This window comes from Mirounga angustirostris, unplaced genomic scaffold, assembly GCF_029215605.1.
Source record: "Mirounga angustirostris isolate CCGP_5_RB_7025 unplaced genomic scaffold, mMirAng1.0.hap1 SCAF_9, whole genome shotgun sequence".
Classification (NCBI taxonomy): Eukaryota; Metazoa; Chordata; class Mammalia; order Carnivora; family Phocidae; genus Mirounga; species Mirounga angustirostris.
Window position 1 is genome coordinate 13465119 of NW_026991717.1, and position 21121 is coordinate 13486239.

Here is a 21121-nt window from a genome sequence, read left to right on the forward strand (position 1 = left end):
TTTTTTTTTTTTTTTTTTTCTGGTAACTTTCTGGGTCCAGCTTTGGATTTGGGACTTTCTTTTTCTTTTTTTTTTTTTTTCTTTTGGAGGATGTGTGAGGTGGGGTGGAAAAAGAAGAGGTGAGATGAGAGAAGTAAAGGTTAAGCTTCATTTTTTTTTTTTAAGATAAAAACGTTGAACTTGTTTTGTGGAATTCTACTTTTGCATGTTTTTTTTTTTTTTAAAGATTTATTTATTTATTTTTGAGAGAGGGAGAATGAGAGAGAGAGAGAGTACATGAGTGGGGGAGGGTCAGAGGGAGAAGCAGACTCCCCGCCGAGCAGGGAGCCCGATGCGGGACTCGATCCGGGACTTCAGGATCATGACCTGAGCCGAAGGCAGTCGCTTAACCAACTGAGCCACCCAGGCGCCCTACTTTTGCATGTTTATAAGCAGCAAAAATGTAGCATCTGTATTCTCATAATGTACTGAATATGTAAGATCCTACGTGTTTGTGGCCACTCCCTGCAGAGTGGTTTTAACTCCTAAGTAGCCATGTTCATAGTTTTCCTCCCTTCTCTCATGACCCCGAGGAAGCCTCTAGGTTAACATAGACTTCCAGCAATAGCTGAGTAATTACCTATATTGACTCTAGGCAATAGATATTGAGATATTCAATAAATATTGAACTTAGGCAGGAAACAGAGGGGAGCTCCTGTATTAAAACAAAACACAAAACTGGACTCCCTCACATGTGAGACTGATAACAGCTTCTATGTAACCTGTGTGGTCACTGGCTGTCAAGGCTGCATCTGGGTTGTGTATCTGTCCCTATCCATGACGTATGCTACAGTTCCAGAACTTACAGGTTCTCTCCGTTTCCTGAATTCCCACACAAGCCTTGTTAGAAGGAGAAGCTCACATTTGCTTTTTCAGCAAGCACAGTTTTATTGGTATAAGCGTGCATGGCTTTTATTCATTTGGCCTCTGTTACTTTTGAGATTCATTTGTCTCTGACCAGGAAGATTCCTTTGCCTTGACCAGTGCCCTGTGTTCTCTTTCCAGGAAAGAGTGATCCTTTTTGCTTGTTGGCGTTAGGCAATGACCGACTTCAGACACACACCATTTACAAAAACCTCAACCCCGAGTGGAACAAAGTTTTTACATTGTAAGTGCTTTAGCCTCCAGATTATCAAGGAGGGGTTTTAACTTAGAGATCAATTATCCTTGATATGTTTGGGGCAGGCTGGGGCTCTTGAGTGGAACTTTCTGTCCATTTTTATGTGCAAAGAATGAATTTTATTGTTTTTTTCCTTCTGAAAACCTTTTATGCTTTCATTTTATAGAGTATAGTGTTAATAATAGAAGAGGCCATTTGGAACTGCAAGGGAGTGATATAGGAGGCATTTGTAAAGTAGATCTTTCAGTAACTCAATTAATCTGTGAGTAGATGGAAGCTTTCATATATCCAGACTAATTGATTCCTGGGTTAAAGAAAATTACAAATGTAGACCTGCCTTAAATTCAAGTTTATATGTTACAAATTATTGTAATGCCTAAGGGCTCGTTTTATGCCAGAGGCTTTTGGAAAATACAGATTATCTGTGATTCCTCAAGGAGTCCCAAAGTCTCTTTGTATTTCAGCTTGTCTGAATGACCTGCTCCACAGAGATGCCCTGTCCACTCTTTCAAACTCAGGCATTTAGGAGGCTGGATATATTTCCTAGTGTGCTTTAGATTCTGAGGTACCTGGCCGTCAAAGGGAGGCACCTGTTGATTTGGGTCAAATGGTGGTTCACTTCCCCCACAACACTGACGAAATGCTGTGTTAGTAACTGAAAGAATACGTTTTGAATGGAGTTGGTGATTCCCAGGTAGAAAGTTCCCAAGGATCAAAATTGAATTAGTAATAAAAAAACTCCCAACAAACAGAAGTCCAATACCATGTGGTTTCACTACCAAACACTTAAAGAAGAGTTAATACATACTCTTCTCAAACTTTTCCAAAAAATAGAAGAGGAAGGAAAACTCCCAAATTCATTCTATGAGGCCAGCATTACCCTGAGACCAAAACCAAATCCCCACAAAGAGAACTGTAAGCCAGGACCTCTGGTGAACATAGATGCAGAAATCCTCAACAACATATTAGCGAATGAAACCCAACAATACATTAAAAAAATCATGCACCACAGTCAAGTGGGGTTTATTCCCAAGATGCAAGGATGTTCAATATTTGCAAATCAATCAGTGTGATACATCACATCAATAAGAGGATAAAACCCATATGATCATTTCAGTAAATAGATGCAGAAAAAATATTTGACAAAATACAACATCCATTCATAGAGGGAACATACTTCAACATAATTAAGGCCTTATATGAAAAACTCACAGCTAGCATCATACTCAGTGGGAAAAAATGAGAGCTTTTCCCCTCAAGAACAGGAACAAGACAAAGATGTCCACTTTCACAACTTTTATTCAACATAGTACTGCAAGTCCTAGCCACAGCAATCAGACAAGAAAAAGAAATAAAAGACATCCAAATTAGTAAGGAAGAAGTAAAGCTTTCACTATTTGCAGATGACATAATACAGAAAACCCTAAAGACTCCACCAAAAAGGTAATAGAACTGATAAATGAATTCATGAAGGTTTTGGGATACAAAATCATTATACAGAAATCTGTTGCATTCCTATACACTAATAAGCAACAGAAAGAAAAAAATAATAAATCTCATTTATAATTATACCAAGATAATAAAATACTTAGGAACAAACTTAACCAAAGAGGTGAAAAACCTATACTCTGAAAACTAAAATACTGATGAAAGAAAGTTCCCAGGATCTATGAGAAGTGTATTAAGTCGCCTAAGCAGATTTGCAAATTGCCATATGAAAAAGTTTCTTGTTTGCTCAACACATTGCTGATGACCATGGCTCCATTTTTCATTATAGGTAATGTCTGGTTTCTGGTCAACATAAATGTTTCTAAATATGCATGGGATTTTTAGTATTTTGTGTTTCAACAATAGGAAGCTTTCTGTGGATCTCAGCAAATAGTGATTTTAATCACCTTTTTTTTTTTAAAGGGAATTCTTCATTTATTTTTTTCTTTGTTAATTTAATGTAAAGAAAATCTGATTGCCTATTTGAAATCACTGTCCTTTTACCCTCCTCATTCTGTCTCTTTTTCTTTATCCTCCTGTTTCTTTAATAGTCCTACCCTTGAGTGCATGTATACATGGAAAATGTCATAGTAAAAAAGTTGACTTTTTTTTTTCATATGGATGTCTGACTCTTCTATGATGGAAGGTTTGGGAATACAGTTCAGTTTGATTTAATTTTTGGAATTTAATTAAATAGTAGTTTTATACTCTAAGGACATAGAGGCTTAATTAGTGAAACTGTGTTTTCAGATCTTCATGGAACAGACTCCACTTGTGTGTTTTTGTATATAATACATGGTACATTTCTTGTTTCAGTCCTATTAAAGATATCCATGATGTTTTGGAAGTGACAGTGTTTGATGAAGATGGAGATAAACCTCCTGATTTTCTTGGAAAAGTTGCCATTCCCTTGCTGTCCGTAAGTTACTGTAGTTAATACCCAGTTCATAAGTAATTTTACAGTTGACAAGTTTCTATGGTCTAGAGTTGTTCTATCTTTGTCAATCTGGGGAAAAGATCCGCCCAGCTATAGCAGGAAATAACTCTTTTATTCCTTACCCTTTTCCAGTATTTTCAGTAGTTTCAGATATAAAGTAACAACTATTTAGTTGAATATTGGTTTGACCAATGAAGACATTTTGACTAGTCTTTCAATTCATTCTCAATCTTTCCATCTTAAGACGGGAATTTCTGTTTGGTTTCAAGGAATACAGATCTATGACTGAATTTCCATTTGTTAATGAAAAACATACATGTGTTTCTTTATTACCTCCTTACTACCCACTTCTTTAAAGATTAATTGCTGGTAACTGCAAAGTTGTTCCTAGCTCTACTGAAGACTATTTTCTCAAAAGTTCTATTTGTCTTTATAGTAATAGAGTTTGCTTTCAGTCTCAAAAAATGCTTTGTGGAACAGAGCAGAGAGCTTCTCTTGGAAAAAGAGTGCTATTTCAGTAGTCTAGTTAAAAGATAACATACCAGAGTAAGCTAAGAGCTGAATGAAAAAATACCCTATGAAGTCAGAGGAGAAAGCACCACATAATGCCTTTACATGGGCAAAGGAGGGAAGCTGGGATCTGAATTCACCTATTAATTGAACATTAATGTGTGTACCAAATGTACTCTTCCAGAAGAGAGAATTTCAGTTTTTCATTCAATAGTTAATGTTTCGTTGTAAAGATGTCACGGTCTTATCAGTCAATAATGCTTTATTTACTTCTTCCCAAAGACTTATTTCTCCAAAGTTATTAGTGCATTTTTGTAGCAGGAGAGGTCTGTGCTGTAACCATGAGATTAGACTAGCTCACATGATGCTTACAGTGGGAGAAACACTGCATCTCTCAGTATCTGTATGGGTTTTGATCGCCTGGTTAATTTCTCCCCAAGTTCTCTTATCCCCACTGTTCCTCTAAGAGAAGGGGTGGAGCAGCTGTTCCCTTGTTGATTTGGCTCCTGCCAAATACTCAGAGCTGTCAACAGCAGACCACACTGACTCTCAGGGAGGAGACGGCAATTTGGGATTTTTCTCCTTTTTTTTTGGTTACAACATTGTCAGTTACTCCTGAATTAATACATGTAACAAGAGCATGGAATACAATTTTAGAGAGGTCTAAAGGAACAAGAAGCAAAGATCCTCCTTTACAATTCAGTTTCCTTTTTTTCTCAAATTTTTTGGGCAGGACAGAGATATTTCTCCTTTTGATTGTTTTTAAGATTTATTTATTTGAGAGAAAAAGAGAGAGAGTATGTCTGAGTGGGGGGGGCAGAGGAAGGGGAGAGAGGGAGGGAGGGGAGGGAGAGGAGAATCTCAAGCAGACTCCTCACTGGGTGCAGAGCCTGTTGTGGTGATCGATCTGATGACCCTGAGATTATGACCTGAGCCAAAATCACGAGTCTGATGCTTAACCAACTGAGCCACCCAGGTGCCCCGTCCTCTTGTTTTTATAGATAAATCTGTAGTAACATATTTTATTCCTTGCCGAGTGAACACTCCTTGGAGTCATTTTTAACCTCCCTCTGTTTTACGTATAAAAGTTTTGTGTTATTGGTTTTCTATAATACCAACAAATTGACCCACTTACTTCCCTCCCTTCTTCCTTTATTATGTACAGTGTCTTCATGCTGTTGAGTTAGATATAAGAAATTACCTCTGGCTACGGGTGCCTGGGTGGCTCAGTCATTAAGTGTCTGCCTTCGGCTCAGGTCATGATCCCCAGGTCCTGGGATTGAGCCCCGCATCGGGCTCCCTGCTTGGCGGGAAGCCTGCTTCTCCCTTTCCCACTCCCCCTGCCTGTGTTCCCTCTCTCGCTGTGTCTCTCTCTGTCAAATAAATAAATAAAATCTTAAAAAAAAAAAAAGTAATTACCTCTGGCTAAATCAGGTGTGGGGTTTCTCAACCTTACCATGATTGACATTCTTGAATATCTCATGCTTTGTTGTGGGGGGCTGTCCCGTGCACTGTAGGATGTTTAGCAGATCTCTGACTTCTACCCACTAGATGTCAGGAGGACCCATCCACTCATCACTGTTGTGACAGTCAAAGATGTCTGCAGACCTTGCCAAGTGTTCTGAGGAGGGACAGAATCACTCTCAGTGGAGAACCACTGACCTAAGTTAATGAAGTCTTCAAACCATATCTTTCAAGATGCAAGGTAGAATGATTCTATGAAAGACTTCGTTTAAATGCAAGGAGCCCCCTGACCCCCTTAACTTTATTCTAGTTGCTGATAAGCCACCCATGATCTATACATTCGTTTGAAGAATATTTATCGAGTATCCAGTTTATGCCAGACATTGTTCATCGTTTTAGGTGGTAATGCTCTAACAATGACTGCAGTGAAGGTGTCTTCTCTTTTGGAACTTACATTTTGTTGTAGGAGTCAGTATACAGAACAGACAAACCCACAAAAAGCAAGGCAGCATGTTAGATGGTGAAAGGTGCCCTATAGAAAGCAAAGCTCCAAGATTATGTCTGGGGAAGGGGTATAGTTCTCCATGGGCTGGCCAGGTAGGACCTCACTTCAGGGGGCATTTGAATGAGAACTTGAGGAGGTGAGAAAGAAAACCCTGTGGATATCTGGGGAAACTCTTCCAGGCAGGTAAACTTCCAAGTTCCAAGGCTCTAAGGCAGTGCCCTGACTGTCCCAGAAATATTGGGGTGGACAGTGTGGATGGAGTGGAGTCGCCTGGGGGAGAATCACAAATGCGGAAGGAGAAAGGACACGGGGACAGTGTGACATGGGAGAGGGGTAAGACTCTGATGGTCTGAAAGTTTGAAGGACTTTGGCTCACTCTTAGCATTGATGGGAAGCCACAGGGAAGTTTCGAGGCAGGGAGTTCTTGATTTCTTTTACATTCTCTGTTTCTAACATTAAAGGGCTGTGGCACACAGAAAAATAAACCCAGATCTGACAGTTCTCTACCACATAAAGTGTGAAGGCAGCGTGGCCTGAGCCACATTCTCATGAAGGGGCTAGGGGGCCCAGAATGTTGAGCTGAAGCTGTTACAGCAGCTGTTCTTCAGTGTGGCTCTTTCAATTCAGACTCACTTCCGATTGTTTGACCGACACATTGGGCAAGTGATCAGAACTTGCAGAGGATCTATTTTGGACCTTCCTGATGTTCAGTGGTCCACCTGCTACATGCACTCTCCAAAGAATTTCATTCTCTACCTCAAGTACAGATATAAATATGATAGAAAAAAATGCCATAACCCTCAGTATCCATAACAAGCAGATTTTCAGTTGTTCATTAATTCACTGATCATTCCATTTTTGAGTAATTCTAACTTGTGATTTAGAGAGTATGTTTTCACATTTATTTAGATCTATTTTTTTCTTTGTTTAATATCTATTGCATCATGCTTAACTAACCAGTCCTGTGCGGTGCATGTATCATGTGTGAAATCATTCATTCTCTAAAAACCTAATTTGGGCTGCTTTATTATCATGGCTGTTTACAAAAGAGGAAACTGAAGTACGCAAGGATCCTGCTGCTGGGACGTAGTAGAGGCTGGATTTGAAATAGGCAGTCTCATGCCCAAGCCTGGGCTCCTAAGAGGATGCTATCCCTGCCGTGGTGAGCCCCTGTTCACTAGATATGAGGCTGAAAGCAAGAACCAAGATGTGCTTCATGCTACCACTGGTCTCAGTGCAATAGAGTGTGGACAGGTAGGGCAAAGAGTTGAAGACTTGAATCTCTTGGGTGATGCCTGTGGAATGAACACAGAAGACCTGAAATGTTTTTTTTTCCTCTATTGCAATATAGTTGACATTGAATGTCACATGTCTGGGGTGACAGTACAGTGACAGAACAAGTCTACCACCCATCACCAGACAACACTGTTACAAGACCATTCATTGACTATAATTCTTATGCTGTGCCTTTCATCCCCATGATTTACTCCTTCTATAATCAGAAGCAGTGACCTCCCACTCCGTTCATCCATTTTGCCCATCCCCATTCCCCTCCCCTCTGGAGATCACCAGTTTGTTCTCTGTGCTTATGCAAGATCTAAAATATTAGGTGCTAAATAAAAGGAACAAGAAAACATAGAGCAGGAGGAATGGATTTAATTTTAGGAAGACTTTATGAAGTGGGGAGTTTGAGCTGGCCAAGAAGGAGCCTGGTGTTGATCATGACTGGTGGGTGAGGTAAAGAAAGAAGGCCATTCCAAGCAGAGGGTAGAGCAGGAGTGGAGAAGCCGGGGGTAAGAGAAAGGCCACCTCCTGGAAACAAAGGGGCCTAAGGGGCCTGGTGCTCAGGGCAAGCGGGGAGGCTGGAGAGGGAGGACTGAGGGCCGCTCAAGAAGGGTTGAGGGAGGTTGGGGCTTATTCTGTTAGCAGGGAGAACCTGAAGGCTTTCAGACTGGAGATGGAGATATCAGAGCAGTTGATTAGGAAGAAAGTTTTGGCTTCAGTATGAAGCAAGTTAGAGAGGAAGGGAGATTTTTCTGGAGGGATTGGTTGAAACTCCAGAAATAAGCATCAGAGAGAGAACCCTTATATTTTATATTTTGTGCCTCTTAGGAGAAGGTCTTTATTTCTCTGCTTTTTTAATATGAGAGAGAATTATAAAAATGGAATAGTCGGTGCTCCACTGTTGCCTTTATAGTATATGAAATAGTATTCAGTAATGCCTTCTTTTCTATTTAAAAACAAAAATTGTATTTCTTGGAGAAGAGTATGAATATTTTTTTTTTGTGAGAATACATTTTCTTTAATCAAGTCATAAACTAAAACTTGATTTACACTTTCAGAGAAAATGCAAACTACATTTCAAAATGTCTAAGTATAAAGTATTGAATGTACTTCAACTTTTAATCTCTCTCAAAATGATAATGTGCTAAGTGCATTTCAGCCTGTTAAATAAAAAGCCTGTTCTGAATTTACTGTATCTTTTAATCAGGGTGAATGTGCTGGCTGACTATTGGCTTATTTAAAATCCATGTTCTAAAATCAGTATATCTGTTAATGCAGTGAAGTGTTCAAAGCATGTACATATGCTCAGATAATACAGAATTGAAAGAATCCGGGCCACTGGGTCATCCTTCCATGTATTTCATTTCTGTTCAAGTTTTTTAATAAAATAGTTGCTTTTTAAAGGGTTATATAGAGGGGCACATGGGTGTTCAGTCAGTTAAGTGTCTGGCTCTTGGTTTCAGCTCAGGTCATGATCTCATGGTCCTGGGATCGAGTCCCACATCAGGCTTCCTGCTCAGGGGGGAGTCTGCTTCTCCCTCTCTCTCTGCCTGCTTGTGTTCGCTCTCTCTCTCAAATAAATAAATAAAATCTTAAAAAAAAAAAAGGGTCCTATAGATATGTAAAACTTGTTACTCATGATTAAAAACAACAGAAAAATTGCAGCTGCCCTGGATTATCATCTGAAGATTTCTAATATTTGTCCATTTTCACATAACTCCAAATATCTTCTAATCAATAATATAGTAGGTATGCATTGGAAAACAGTAAACATATTTTAGAGTTTTAAGATATTTCCAGCATAGACACTATCTCTGAATTGTTATCCAATTCCATTAGATTTATTTAAACATCTATTCTCAGTTAAGGAGTCTAATTTTGTCCTGGAAATCAATCTGGGTTCTTCTCTTCCAGGACATTTCTTTTTATGCAGACATGTGTTTATCATCTCAGAAATTATGGAATGGCCCCACGTAGGAAGACTTTGAAAATCAGCTTTCTGTAAAATAGGGAAAGCATCTCTCTATTTATCATTATTTCCTAATATCTAAGAAAAAAATCATCTGTAATCTGAAGAGGTCCTACCTTTTGATCCAAGTCTGAGACCTTCTCTGCAAGCCATGCCAGCACATGCAGGTGAATTCATGATCAGAAGCACAGTCTTTGTACAGCCCTTAGCATTCTCTGTGAATCCACGTGCATAGGAACAGCTTCACTTAATTAGTTTTATGGGACAAATTTTCTATAATTGCTTGTACCAAATAAATGTCCATACACGGCTTCATTTGCATTTCCAATTAAGTATTTGCCTGTTTCACCTGTGATAGGTTTTGTATATTGTAATGGACACATTTACACAATCATATTTTTTCTTAAAGTTCGTGCTGAAATTTTGGCCACTGAAATAAATATATTTTATTTTAATATTTATGGATGTGTAGCCACCTAAAAAATTTAAAATGGCTAAAACATAAACATTCAACTCTCCTTCCTGCCTAATTCTGCTCCAAAGTGTCCTTTGAAATAAAGAACGAAAGATAAAATGAGGCAAATTTGTCCATTGGCCCTGGAAACTAGGAAAGGGTGCCTTTAACATGCTCGAATTATCATGAACCGTATGTAGTATATAACGTGGATAGGATTCAGTTAGGATGGACAGGCTAAGGGAGAAGGAATGCCGTGTGGATTTCCTCTGATGTCTTGACACAAGAAGGTAGCAAGTATAAATCTGAGCATCCTGCACATGATGGTAAATGCTGAATGGGTTAAACTTTTCTATTAAATGGAAAAACTTCTTACACTGAGTAAAAGAGTAAAATCTAGCTGCTTTGAGATCCCTCAAATTTAAACAGAAATGGATGGGCAAAAGTATTACACCTAAATGTAAGTAAGTGGTAAGTCAGAAGCATGCAGAGGAGGTTATTTCATGGGTCCAAAAATGATTTCATTACCAATAAACTTAGAGCAGACATGAATCATTATGTGAATAGTTTCTCATGGAAGTATAATATATATGTTAAAAATATTTGAAATACAAGAGGGACTCCTGGGTGGCTCAGTTGGTTAAGCATCTGCCTTCGGCTCAGGTCATGATCCCAGGGTCCTGAGATTGAGTCCCGCATCGGGCACCCTGCTCAGCTGGGAGTCTGCTTCTCCCTCTGCCTGCCACTCCCCCTGCTTGTGCTCTCTCTCTCTCTGACAAGTAAATAAAATCTTTAAAAATTTTTGAAATACAAGAAAAAATCACCAGCTTAGAAACACAAAATGATTATATTATCTATGCAGCTTAAAAAATATCAGAAAACAAAAAACAAGGCTGTAAAGTGATGTTTCTTAAAGGCCCAATTGCTTGAAAGTCCAAGTTCCATGAAGTGGATGCTGAAAGTTACAGTTCATGCACATCATCCCACAGCTACTAAATGAGACCTGGAAAGTTCCTTTTTCGGCAGTTCTCAGATGAAGTTTTGGCATACTAACACAGTGACTATTAAATTTTAGAGAATAAACAGTAAGTTTGATCTAATGTAGTGTGTGTACACACAAATATATAAAATATTCTGTTCAAATACCCATGCAATGTGCTTAAATTTTGATCATGTTGTGGGCTCACAGATGCCTTAGTAGATTCCAAAAAGGCAGAAACTATATTGTGATCACAGTGTTGGGCAAATATAAATTAATAACAAAAATGAAACAAGTATCAAAACACTTGGTTAAAAAAAAAAAAGTCCCACGTAACTAATGTAGATACCAAAACTACAGTTACAGACTTTTTAGAAATTAGCAGCAAAATACTATACATACAAGCTATGGATAAAGGCCAGATGTATTATTCAGAGGAAATCCTTACTTTGAATGCTTTTATAATTAAACAATAAAGGTTGAAAATCAATTAAATATCAACAAAAGATTAAGTAGAATTAAGAAAGTTAGAAAGGAATTTATGAAGATTATAAAAAGAAGAAAAATGTAGAAAATATCTCATAAATCCAAGTATTCTTTTCTCTAAAGCCCAGTGAAATGGAGAGGCCAGTTACAAGGGTGATGAAAAAAAGAAAAGCATATATTATTAAGAATAAGGAAATAAGAAATACGGGGATCACTGTGAAGAACATAACTAAATTTTACTGAAGATTATGGAAGAAAACTTGAATAGGGATATACCTTGAGGGAATATAGGTGTTACAGAGATATCTCCCCAGATTACTATAAATATAATACAGCTCCCCATTTGGAAAAATTAATGTGTAAAAATAGCAAGAAAAATATGTTTAAAATACAGTTAGATAAACATGAATATCAGGTACTGAATTCATTTTTTTTTTTAAAGATTTTATTTATTTTTTGACAGAGATAGAGAGAGAACACGAGCAGGGGGAGTGGCAGAGGGAGAGGGAGAAGCAGGCTTCCTGCTGAGCAGAGAGCCCGATGTGGGGCTCAATCCCAGGACCCTGGGATCATGACCTGAGCCGAAGGCAGACACTTAATGACTGAGCCACCCATGCGCCCCCTGAATTCATTCTTTAGTGAAATAATTAATTATGGAAATGTCAGAAAATAATCAAGTAATTCCATCTTTTTTCCCCTGCATCCTCTCCTCCAGATAAGGAAATAACAGATTCAAATTGTTTAATGAGCAAGTTTCTTAAAACCTTAAGGGCCCAAGCAATTCTTACATTACTGAAATGGATTAAGGACATAAGAGAAAATGGAATATTTGTGAATTTATTCCCTGAGACTAGAAGAATTCTGATATCAAAAACACAGATTTAACAAAAAAGGAAATCATCTACCTTTCATGGAAGACCATGAAAGCACATTAGGAAACCGAATTGTGTAATTTATATTATTAATATATTAAGGGGGGAAAAAAAACTTGGCAATTTCAACAGATGTGAAAGGCATTTAATAAAACTTAACATCTGTTCTTGATTATGAAAAAAATAGTCTAATAAATTAGTAATTGGTGAATATTGCCTTACCATGATGAAGGAGATCTATCAGAAGCATCACAAACATCAGACTTACTATTGAATGATTAGAGAAATTTCAAATTTAATGCGGTTCTATGCTTTCAAGTTAAAGCTTTTTATGTCAAATCTGGCCAATGTAAAAACATAAGAAATTATATTTGAATGAAGAAAACAATATTAGCTATCTGATGTCAGCTATCATCTATATATAAATATAAAGGAAATTAATAAACTCAGCATCTTGAAATAAGAAAAGGTCAGTGAGGTGTTAAGCAAGATCAAAATTAGGAAAAAAAGTCAGTGTCCTTACCCTTACCAGTAGGAAAACATTTTAAAAACTTAAAGCATCAAAGAGTTTAACAGCAAGAAACAAAAACAACTATAATGCTTAAGACCTATGTGAGGAAGTTCTAGAACTGTATGAAAAGACATGAAAAAAAGATGGAAAAGGATAAACGAAGTGATCACTGTATAAGGGATTTTGAGAAAGTCAGTTGTTTACTCAGGGAAAAATGCATCAGTGTGTTGCATTGAACACAGTAACTATTTTGCCATGAATTAAAGGTCAAACAGTTGGAAGAAACTTCCTAAATAAAACTGTTAAAATGATGGGGAAGTCCTATATAAACTACTGAAAAACAGGAATGATAAAGGGAGAAAAAAATCTGAAGATGTCAACATGGTGAAAACAAAAATTTGCCGTTGTAGATTAAAACACAAGGTCAAAAATACTTGCATCGTAGAAACAAATGGATAATATCACTAACATAGAAGGTTTTTGTTTTTTAATCTGTAAGGAGGAGACAAGTCAATCTAGCAGAAAAGTTAATTCAAACAGGTGGAAATCCAAATAGTTAATAAGCATATGAGTGGCTCGTGCTTTATCCAATACTGCTCATGGCCCATAAAAGTGCAGAGGATGGAGTCAGACCACCTGGGTTGGCCCCCAGTCTTGGCTCCTAATTGGCTGTGTGATTTTTGACAAGTTACTTAACCTCTCTGTCTCCATTTCTTCCTTGATGAAATGAAGATAATGATAATGTCTGCCTTGGAGGCTGTGGTGAGGATTTAAATGGTTTGAGGAATATGAGTGAGTACAGTAGCACAGGGTACCCACTTAGAGTGTAATCTGTCATCTTCATCACCCTTGTGGTAGTAACTTAAATGATCAAATTAGTGTAAGCAACTGGATTAACAAATATGGTAAAGACTTTTCATTACCAGTGATGACGAAGTACTCTCTCCAGTGCTGTTGGAGGGAACATGACTTGGTACAAGCCTCGTAGAAGGTGCTTCAATAAAATGGATTAAAATTTAATCTACACGTATCTCTGAGCATTTATATTCTAGGTATCTGTTTTAGAGAGGCAACTGAGCCTGGGAGAGATACAGTAATTACTCGTGGCCACACAGATGCTAAATGCCGGAAATGGGAATTGAATCTAAGTCTGGCTTCCCAGTCCTACCATGGCCCACTGTTAATAAACATAGGAAAGACAATGTTCAGTCTCATTAGTTGGAAAAAAAAAGCAGCACATACTAAAACAACCTGAGGCCATTTTCTTCCTATGAAATTGCTATATATTAAATAAAAATGCCTGCAGTTGGCAAAGTTGCAAGGAAATGGATAGGCTTATTTACTGAGGCTAGGAGTAGAAATTAATGTTGCATTTTAGGAGGGCTTACTGGCAATACTTGGCCAAAACCACAGGAATAGGTATATCCTATAACTCAACCATTCTACCTCTAGGAATTTATTTTTGGGCATGCATCATGGACACACAAAGATAGCTATGTATAAAATCATCACAGTCTTTACAGTTAAAAATTGGAGACAGCCTTAGTGATCTACAATGAAGGATTGGTTAGTTGTAGAATCTTCATAAGGTGAAGCACTATTCCAAGTTAGATACAAGAATTTGTTATTACACTGGGGAACGTTTCTTACGTTTTTTTTTTTTTTAATTTAAAAGACAAGTGATTAAAAAGTATATAAATTAATATAAGACTAAAAGATACTATTTAACAAGCAATTTCTACTTGTCACTGTTCTTTACTGCTTTCTGCTGATTATTTCATAGCAACCTCTGAGATACATATCATTTTTTATTCACATTTTACGGATTAGGAAACTGACAAGCAGAGGGAGTTTTGTAACTTGTCCAAACTTATTCAGCCGATTTGAGGCAGAGTCAGAATTGGAACTCAGTTCATCTGTCTCTGAAGTCCCAAATTTTATCCAATACACTATGATCCTATTTTCACAAGATAAAGAAATATAAATGTACATTAAAAACTAGAGATGTGTGTTTACTTGCTTAAAATAATATAATATTGTAAAAGTGTTTTTAAACCATTTTTATAAATTTTACACAATTCTTAAAATTAACATATATTACTTTTGGAAGATAGCTTATATTTTAGAGAGAGGAGTTGGTAAATGCTGGGTACACCAACGTTTTCTGCCATTTCCAAGGTTCAGAGCTGGGTGTTGGGTGGGATGGATGGCCTTGGAAGAGAGGAGGGGTGGGATATAAGTGGTGAGGGTCTAGGGTAATGAATTCAATACCATCTCCACTGGCTGGTGGTTGACTTTGTGTCCGGGCAAATAATAACCTTGTGGGCATTATAATTTCCCATGTTGTTTGCCTCTCATGCCATTGGAAGCAGGCCTGCTTCCAAGTAGGGATATGAATGTGAATCAGTACCAAGTAAAGAGTATTTATTTTCCTCTTACCCAGCCTCATGTCTGTCCTCTTCATTTTTATTGGAGAGTCATTTTGTCTGTGCATCAGCTGAGACCAACTGTTGTATTGTGATGTCACATTAAAGTATTTCCCCCTTTGCATGGAAAGAAAAGTGTCTGATAAGCAGCATGCTTTATACCCAGACGTTCTCTACTTTTTCACATGAGGGTCAAGCTGGGGGGAATCAGCAGGACTCTTCAGTTTGGATTTTGCTCTTAAATATGTATCATCCCTCTCTAAACCAATTGATGGATTTGTTCATGCATATTGATTCTGATTAACTTTTCTATTGTATCAGTTGGTAACTGGTCACATCAAGGAAATTTATAGCAAAGCATAATAATGATAATTCTTTAAAGAGAGTTCAAGATGAGAAAACGATTTTGTTCCCTGTTCCACATAACCAACTTCTGTTATACACTGATTTAAAAAAAATCCCGTCTTTTAAAAAATGAATGTAATATCTTTTTGACTAAAAAATTAGTTTATTCACCCAACTTTTTAAAAGTTACTCATATTTACGATGCTAAAGCATATTTAAGAAGATTTAAAATTCTTTTAAGTAGGAAAAAAAAATTGAATAGTTTAAAGATGATTTCAGGTCAGATTAAAATCTAAACCAGACTATCTTCTCTGTAACTTGTCCTCTGGCTCCAGAATCCTGAATCATTACTCAGAAACAGACTTCCTGTACCTTTGTATTCAATGGCTCATTTAACCAGGAATTAACTGTTAGCATATGCTTGATAAAAGCTTTCTGATAGATATATTGTTCATGAAAATTCAGAAAGGGACATGCAAATGCCCATTTCCCTGATTGTTGAAGTCAGATTTCTAATTAGATAAAATCTGTATTACTGTTCTGCAGAGGTGCCTTCCCCAAATGATTGCCTAATATCTGTGCTCCTCACCTGTGAATAGGCGAGCATGCAAAAATGTGTGATAAGTCAATCTGAAAAATTTTCTTGTAACAGGTTAAAGACATTGTCTATTATTTTATTCAGTGACCCTTATCTTGGAGTGAACCTAAATCATCCCAGATGTCAACTCAAGAAGACTCTCCAAATGAACTTAGAGACCTCCTTTTGTCACAAATCGAAAACTGTATCATTCCTTTTTGCCTTGATCAACAGAGACCTAAAACTTAAGCTTAGGTCTTAATTTAAGTGACTGTCTCATACCTAAGAGATGAAAGTATATATAGATTCTTGGCTCTAAATTTTCTTTTGGCTGTGTTTTAGCTGCCCTACTATTTAATAGAGGTTTTATAATCATAAACTGCCAGAGATGATTTTCTATGTTCTTTTTTTTTTAAAAAAAGATTTTATTTATTTATTTGTCACAGAGAGAGAGCATAAGCAGGGGGAGCTGCAGGCAGAGGGAGAAGCAGGCTCCCTGTTGAGCAAGGAGCCCGATGCAGTACTCGATCCCAGGACCCTGGGACCATGACCTGAGCAAAAGGCAGATGCTTAACCGACTGAGCCACCCAGGCGTCCCGATTTTCTGTGTTCTAGGTATAAATGATAAACATAATTCTCTTGACAGGAAAAATATGGTGAACTTCTCTTTTCTGTTATATACATGCTGCCATACGGCAGTTTGGCAAGTTGAGATGTTACAGAACTTTTTATCCTGTATTCTTGTGTTGGAAGTTCAGTTATATAAAGACTGTGAAAAATGAAAATCTTTTAAAAATAGTCCCTTTGATTATTATTTCGGTGTTTAATTATAATACTAAATACTGAAATACATTGACCTGCTCTTAACTTAAACGTATCCCAATACAAAGTAGGATATTTCCTCTTTCCATTCCTTTTTCCCTTTTCCCAAAAGATACTCCTTATAGCAGACTGACTGAGAAATTGGAATCAACCAAATGTTCATCAAAAGAAGAATTAATGGGCGCCTGGGTGGCTCAGTTGGTTAAGCGACTGCCTTTGGCTCAGGTCATGATCCTGGAGTCCCGGGATCGAGTCCCGCATCGGGCTCCCTGCTCGGCAGGGAGGCTGCTTCTCCCTCTGACCCTCCCCCCCTCATGTGCTCTCTCTCAAATAAATAAATAAAATCTTTAAAAGAAAAAAAGAATTAATAAATTGATAAGTTCATATTCTGAATATTCTGTAGCAGTTTAAAGAAAAGCAGATCTGTATACTACATACATATTATCAAATCACATTGATAGATACAAAGTGAGGTTGCAAAATACAGTTTCACACAGGCAAAAAATTTAAATTACTTTTTTCAAGGATTTATTGATGAATATAAATTCTCAATACAGATTTAGGAAGAATACATGCCAAATGCCTATCTAATTTCTATGCAGGGAAGGAATTGTGATATTTGTGGAAGTTCAAATGGACTTTTGTTTTTTTTTTTTTTCTGTAATTTTTCAAACTTTTTACAAATGTGTAAACTTGCAATTGACAAGTTTTAAGAAAATATTATATGAAAGTACCCAACATGAATAGCCTATGCTATATCTTTAGCTTTAATAACTGATTTAATGTCCCTGGGTGGATTCTGTGTTTTGCTGACACAATATTGGGACATTGAAAAAGAGGAAAAGATCATTTACAAAAAATCAAAAACTAAAAAAAAAAAAAAAAAATTATTATAAAATATATTTTTTTCTACTGATACCTCATGTTCTTCTGTTGACCTTTCCTAACCTTAAGAAATCATGGAAATTTTAAGATAACAGTACAATGACTGTGGGTTGAGGCACAGCTAAGCTGGACTGAAGTCAGGTTGGCAAATTGTCATGCTGTTTTTGTATTTATTTCTTTCAACTTTAACACCCACAATTTATTAAGTGAGACTGTGGATAAAAGAGGAAGCTCAGAATCCTGTTTGGACACCGTTTAGGAAGGAAACCAGGTCTTTATGGGGCACCCCCTTCCTCTTAGCCACTGGCCAGGAAAACCATCTTTCTGTTTAAAACCTATTCAATCTGAGAGGTGGGGTGACTTTGGGAAGGAAGGTGACCTCTCCCTTGTAAAGTGGAATGGCTCTGTTTCCCCCATGACTGATGCAACTCATTTCCACCACTGTTTATAAGAACACTTGTGCTGAATGCTTGTAATGACAGAAATAGTCAGTTAAAATATGGCTCAAATTTCATGCCCTCAAATTTCCTACGTTATTTCAAATCTTTGATCATTATAATCTCAAGTGGAGCTTTTGGTTAGTTCCAAGTTCTGCTGATGTCCTTTGGGAGTTAACAGGGATTCTTCTTATAAGCCAGAAGTTTAATCAAGGCATAGACTGTAATCATAAAAGCATGGCTGCTCTCGAATCTGGTAAGAGAAGGCCTTGATGGGACCCACATCATTTCCAAAATGGTACAGGAGCTATTTTTCTGGGATGCCTTACATGTGGGGTCCACTGGCAGATTAGGGTGTGGAAGTGATGTGACCTACTGGCTGAGAGAGGACATCAGAGGAACTTGCTTATTTTGAAAACTTCTCAGCGTTTTGTGCATTGTAAATACCTTTGGATTTTGACCTCAGCTTCAGCTACGCTCATGGATTTAATTTGCATTGCTCCATGGCTGTGAAACACTGACCATCTTAGTAAAATCAGTTCCTTTATTCATTTCTTAAAAAAATATTTTATGATCTCTTTATTTTGGGGTAATTTTAGATTTACAGGAAAGTTACTAGGATAATCTAGAGTTCCTAGATACCCCTCACCTTGTTTCCCCTAATGTTAACTCTTCACATTGCCATGGTACATTTACAAAACCAAAAAAAGAAAACAGACATTGTGCATTACTGTTCGCTAAACTTTGGTCTTTATTTGGATATTACCAGTTTTTCCATTAATGTCCTTTTTCTGTTCTGGGATCCAGCCCAGGGTACCACATCGTATTTAATCATCTTATCTCCTTCTGTCTTCTGAATTGTGACAGCTTCCGAGTCTTTCCTTTTTCCCATGACCTTGGCAGTCTTGAGAAGTACTGGCCAGGAATTTTGTAGAATATTTATCATTTTAATAAATGAAAATGTATAACTTCTGGGATTTTTGAAGGAAAGCCCATGTAGACCTGCTAATAATTTGTACCACTGATTTTCCATTAATAACCGTTTCAGCCTGTTGGTTGTTACTTTATCTTCTTATCAGTTATAACAGTATTCTAGAATTTAAAGTTGATGTATGATGGGTTTAATATTTGCTGAATAGCTGCTTTATCTGTGTGTGTATGGTATGGTTTCAACTTTGCCAGTTCAGTTTAAACCTCCTAGAAAGTTGATATTTTATCTATTGTTTATGACAGATTCGAGATGGACAACCAAATTGCTACGTGTTGAAGAATAAAGATTTAGAACAAGCTTTTAAAGGAGCTATTTACTTGGAGATGGACCTCATATATAATCCGGTAAGTCTAGCTGGGCCAGCCATACCTCCCAGGTTCTCTGTACCTAAAGTAAAAGATGACCAGCCTGGCAATACTCAAATCTCAAATACCTGTAAAATGTTTCACACATATTGCAGCTAGAGAGAGAGAACAGGGTTTTCAACCTCAACTATAAAATCTGTGAGGGACAATTCAGTTTTCAACTGGTATTAATCCCCTTGAGCCAGTAGAAATGACGGTGTTTAATTCCCAGTACATCTAAATGTCAAGGAAAAAAAAATAAAAATAAAAAAATAAAAGGAGAAATTAGTTTGTTAGCTTTATTTCCGATAATCTTCTCGAAGGCCACAGTTGGTGTCAGAGGTATTTTCAAGCCCCTGACATGTAATTTAGTTGTTACAAAAGATGTCCTGCTATCCAACACTATGAAGAGAAGTAGTTACTCATCTGGAAACTACAGTTAAAGGAGGAATTTTTAAAACCTGTCTTCAACCTTCAGTTTAATATAAAATACGTAAACACTCATTTGCCAATCTTTAGCTATGGGCATAAAATCTGTTTTTTATACCATGGATTTATTATGTTTAGTTTTATAACCTATTCCTTGCATAAATATACTCATAACATCTATAATAATACCTAGTTTCAGGTTTTTTTTAAAGTGGAGATCTACTTTAAAGATACACAACAATCTGAATATAGAATTTTCCAGACTGTTTTTTTTTCCATAAAATCATTACTTCAATATCTTTTTAGGGACTGACCTTTATCAAGGCTTTCTAGAGCAACGCAAATTTCAAGTCTTCTGGTCCATGCTTGGATTTCAATGATTTGTATGATACTTGATTAAAATATGGAATTATAATAATGGGCAAAACCATCAGAAACAAGATTGGGAGTTAGCAACAGTTGATTCTCGGTAGGCATGAGATTTGATTGTTGTGAGCAGAGATTCCTTAGCATGCAGAGGAGTGGGCTACTTAGCCGTGACCATGCATATGCTATGGTGTCAGCAGCAGGTTCCAGAAAGGAAAAGGAGAGCGCAGGTTAATCCAGTCAGCGGTATAAATGAATGTAGGGTAATGGAGCTTTTACAGTAATTCTAAGAATGGCTGCCATTTAGTGGCCACCTACAATGGGCCGGGCTCTGACATTATTGCATTTAATCCTCACAATAAACCTGGTAAATAGGTATCATTAATGCCATTTTATGATGAGCAAATGGAGTTAGAGAACGGATTTACTAATAAATGAGTGAGTCAGCATACAGATCCACATCTTTCTGATTCTGCAATGATTCCTATGCTACCCTGCTTCTTGTTTAGTTATTTAAGAAATTATTCATAAAGTCGATGGCAGGGATATTTTTATTTTTTTTTTAATTTTTTTTATTCTTATGTTAATCCCCATACATTACATCATTAGTTTTAGATGTAGTGTTCCATGATTCATTGTTTGTGCATAACACCCAGTGCTCCATGCAGAATGTGCCCTCCTCAATACCCATCACCAGGCTAACCCATCCTCCCACCCCCCCTCCCCTCTAGAACCCTCAGTTTGTTTTTCAGAGTCCATCATCTCTCATGGTTCGTCTACCCCTCCGATTTCCCCCCCTTCATTCTTCCCCTCCTGCTACCTTCTTCTTCTTTTTTTTTTTCTTAACATATATTGCATTATTTGTTTCAGAGGTACAGATC

The 21121-nt window shown here is 37.2% G+C and overlaps 1 protein-coding gene across 1 annotated transcript in view; it reads left to right on the forward strand.

The window, feature by feature from the left end:
* MCTP2 (multiple C2 and transmembrane domain containing 2) overlaps window positions 1–21121 on the forward strand; it is a 183632-nt gene that overhangs the window by 79069 nt on the left and 83442 nt on the right. The window contains exons 12-14 of the mRNA XM_045899479.2: window positions 1045–1147; window positions 3464–3566; window positions 19344–19445. Coding sequence (XP_045755435.1) covers window positions 1045–1147; window positions 3464–3566; window positions 19344–19445 — 308 coding nt within the window. The remainder of the gene's footprint in view (window positions 1–1044; window positions 1148–3463; window positions 3567–19343; window positions 19446–21121) is intronic.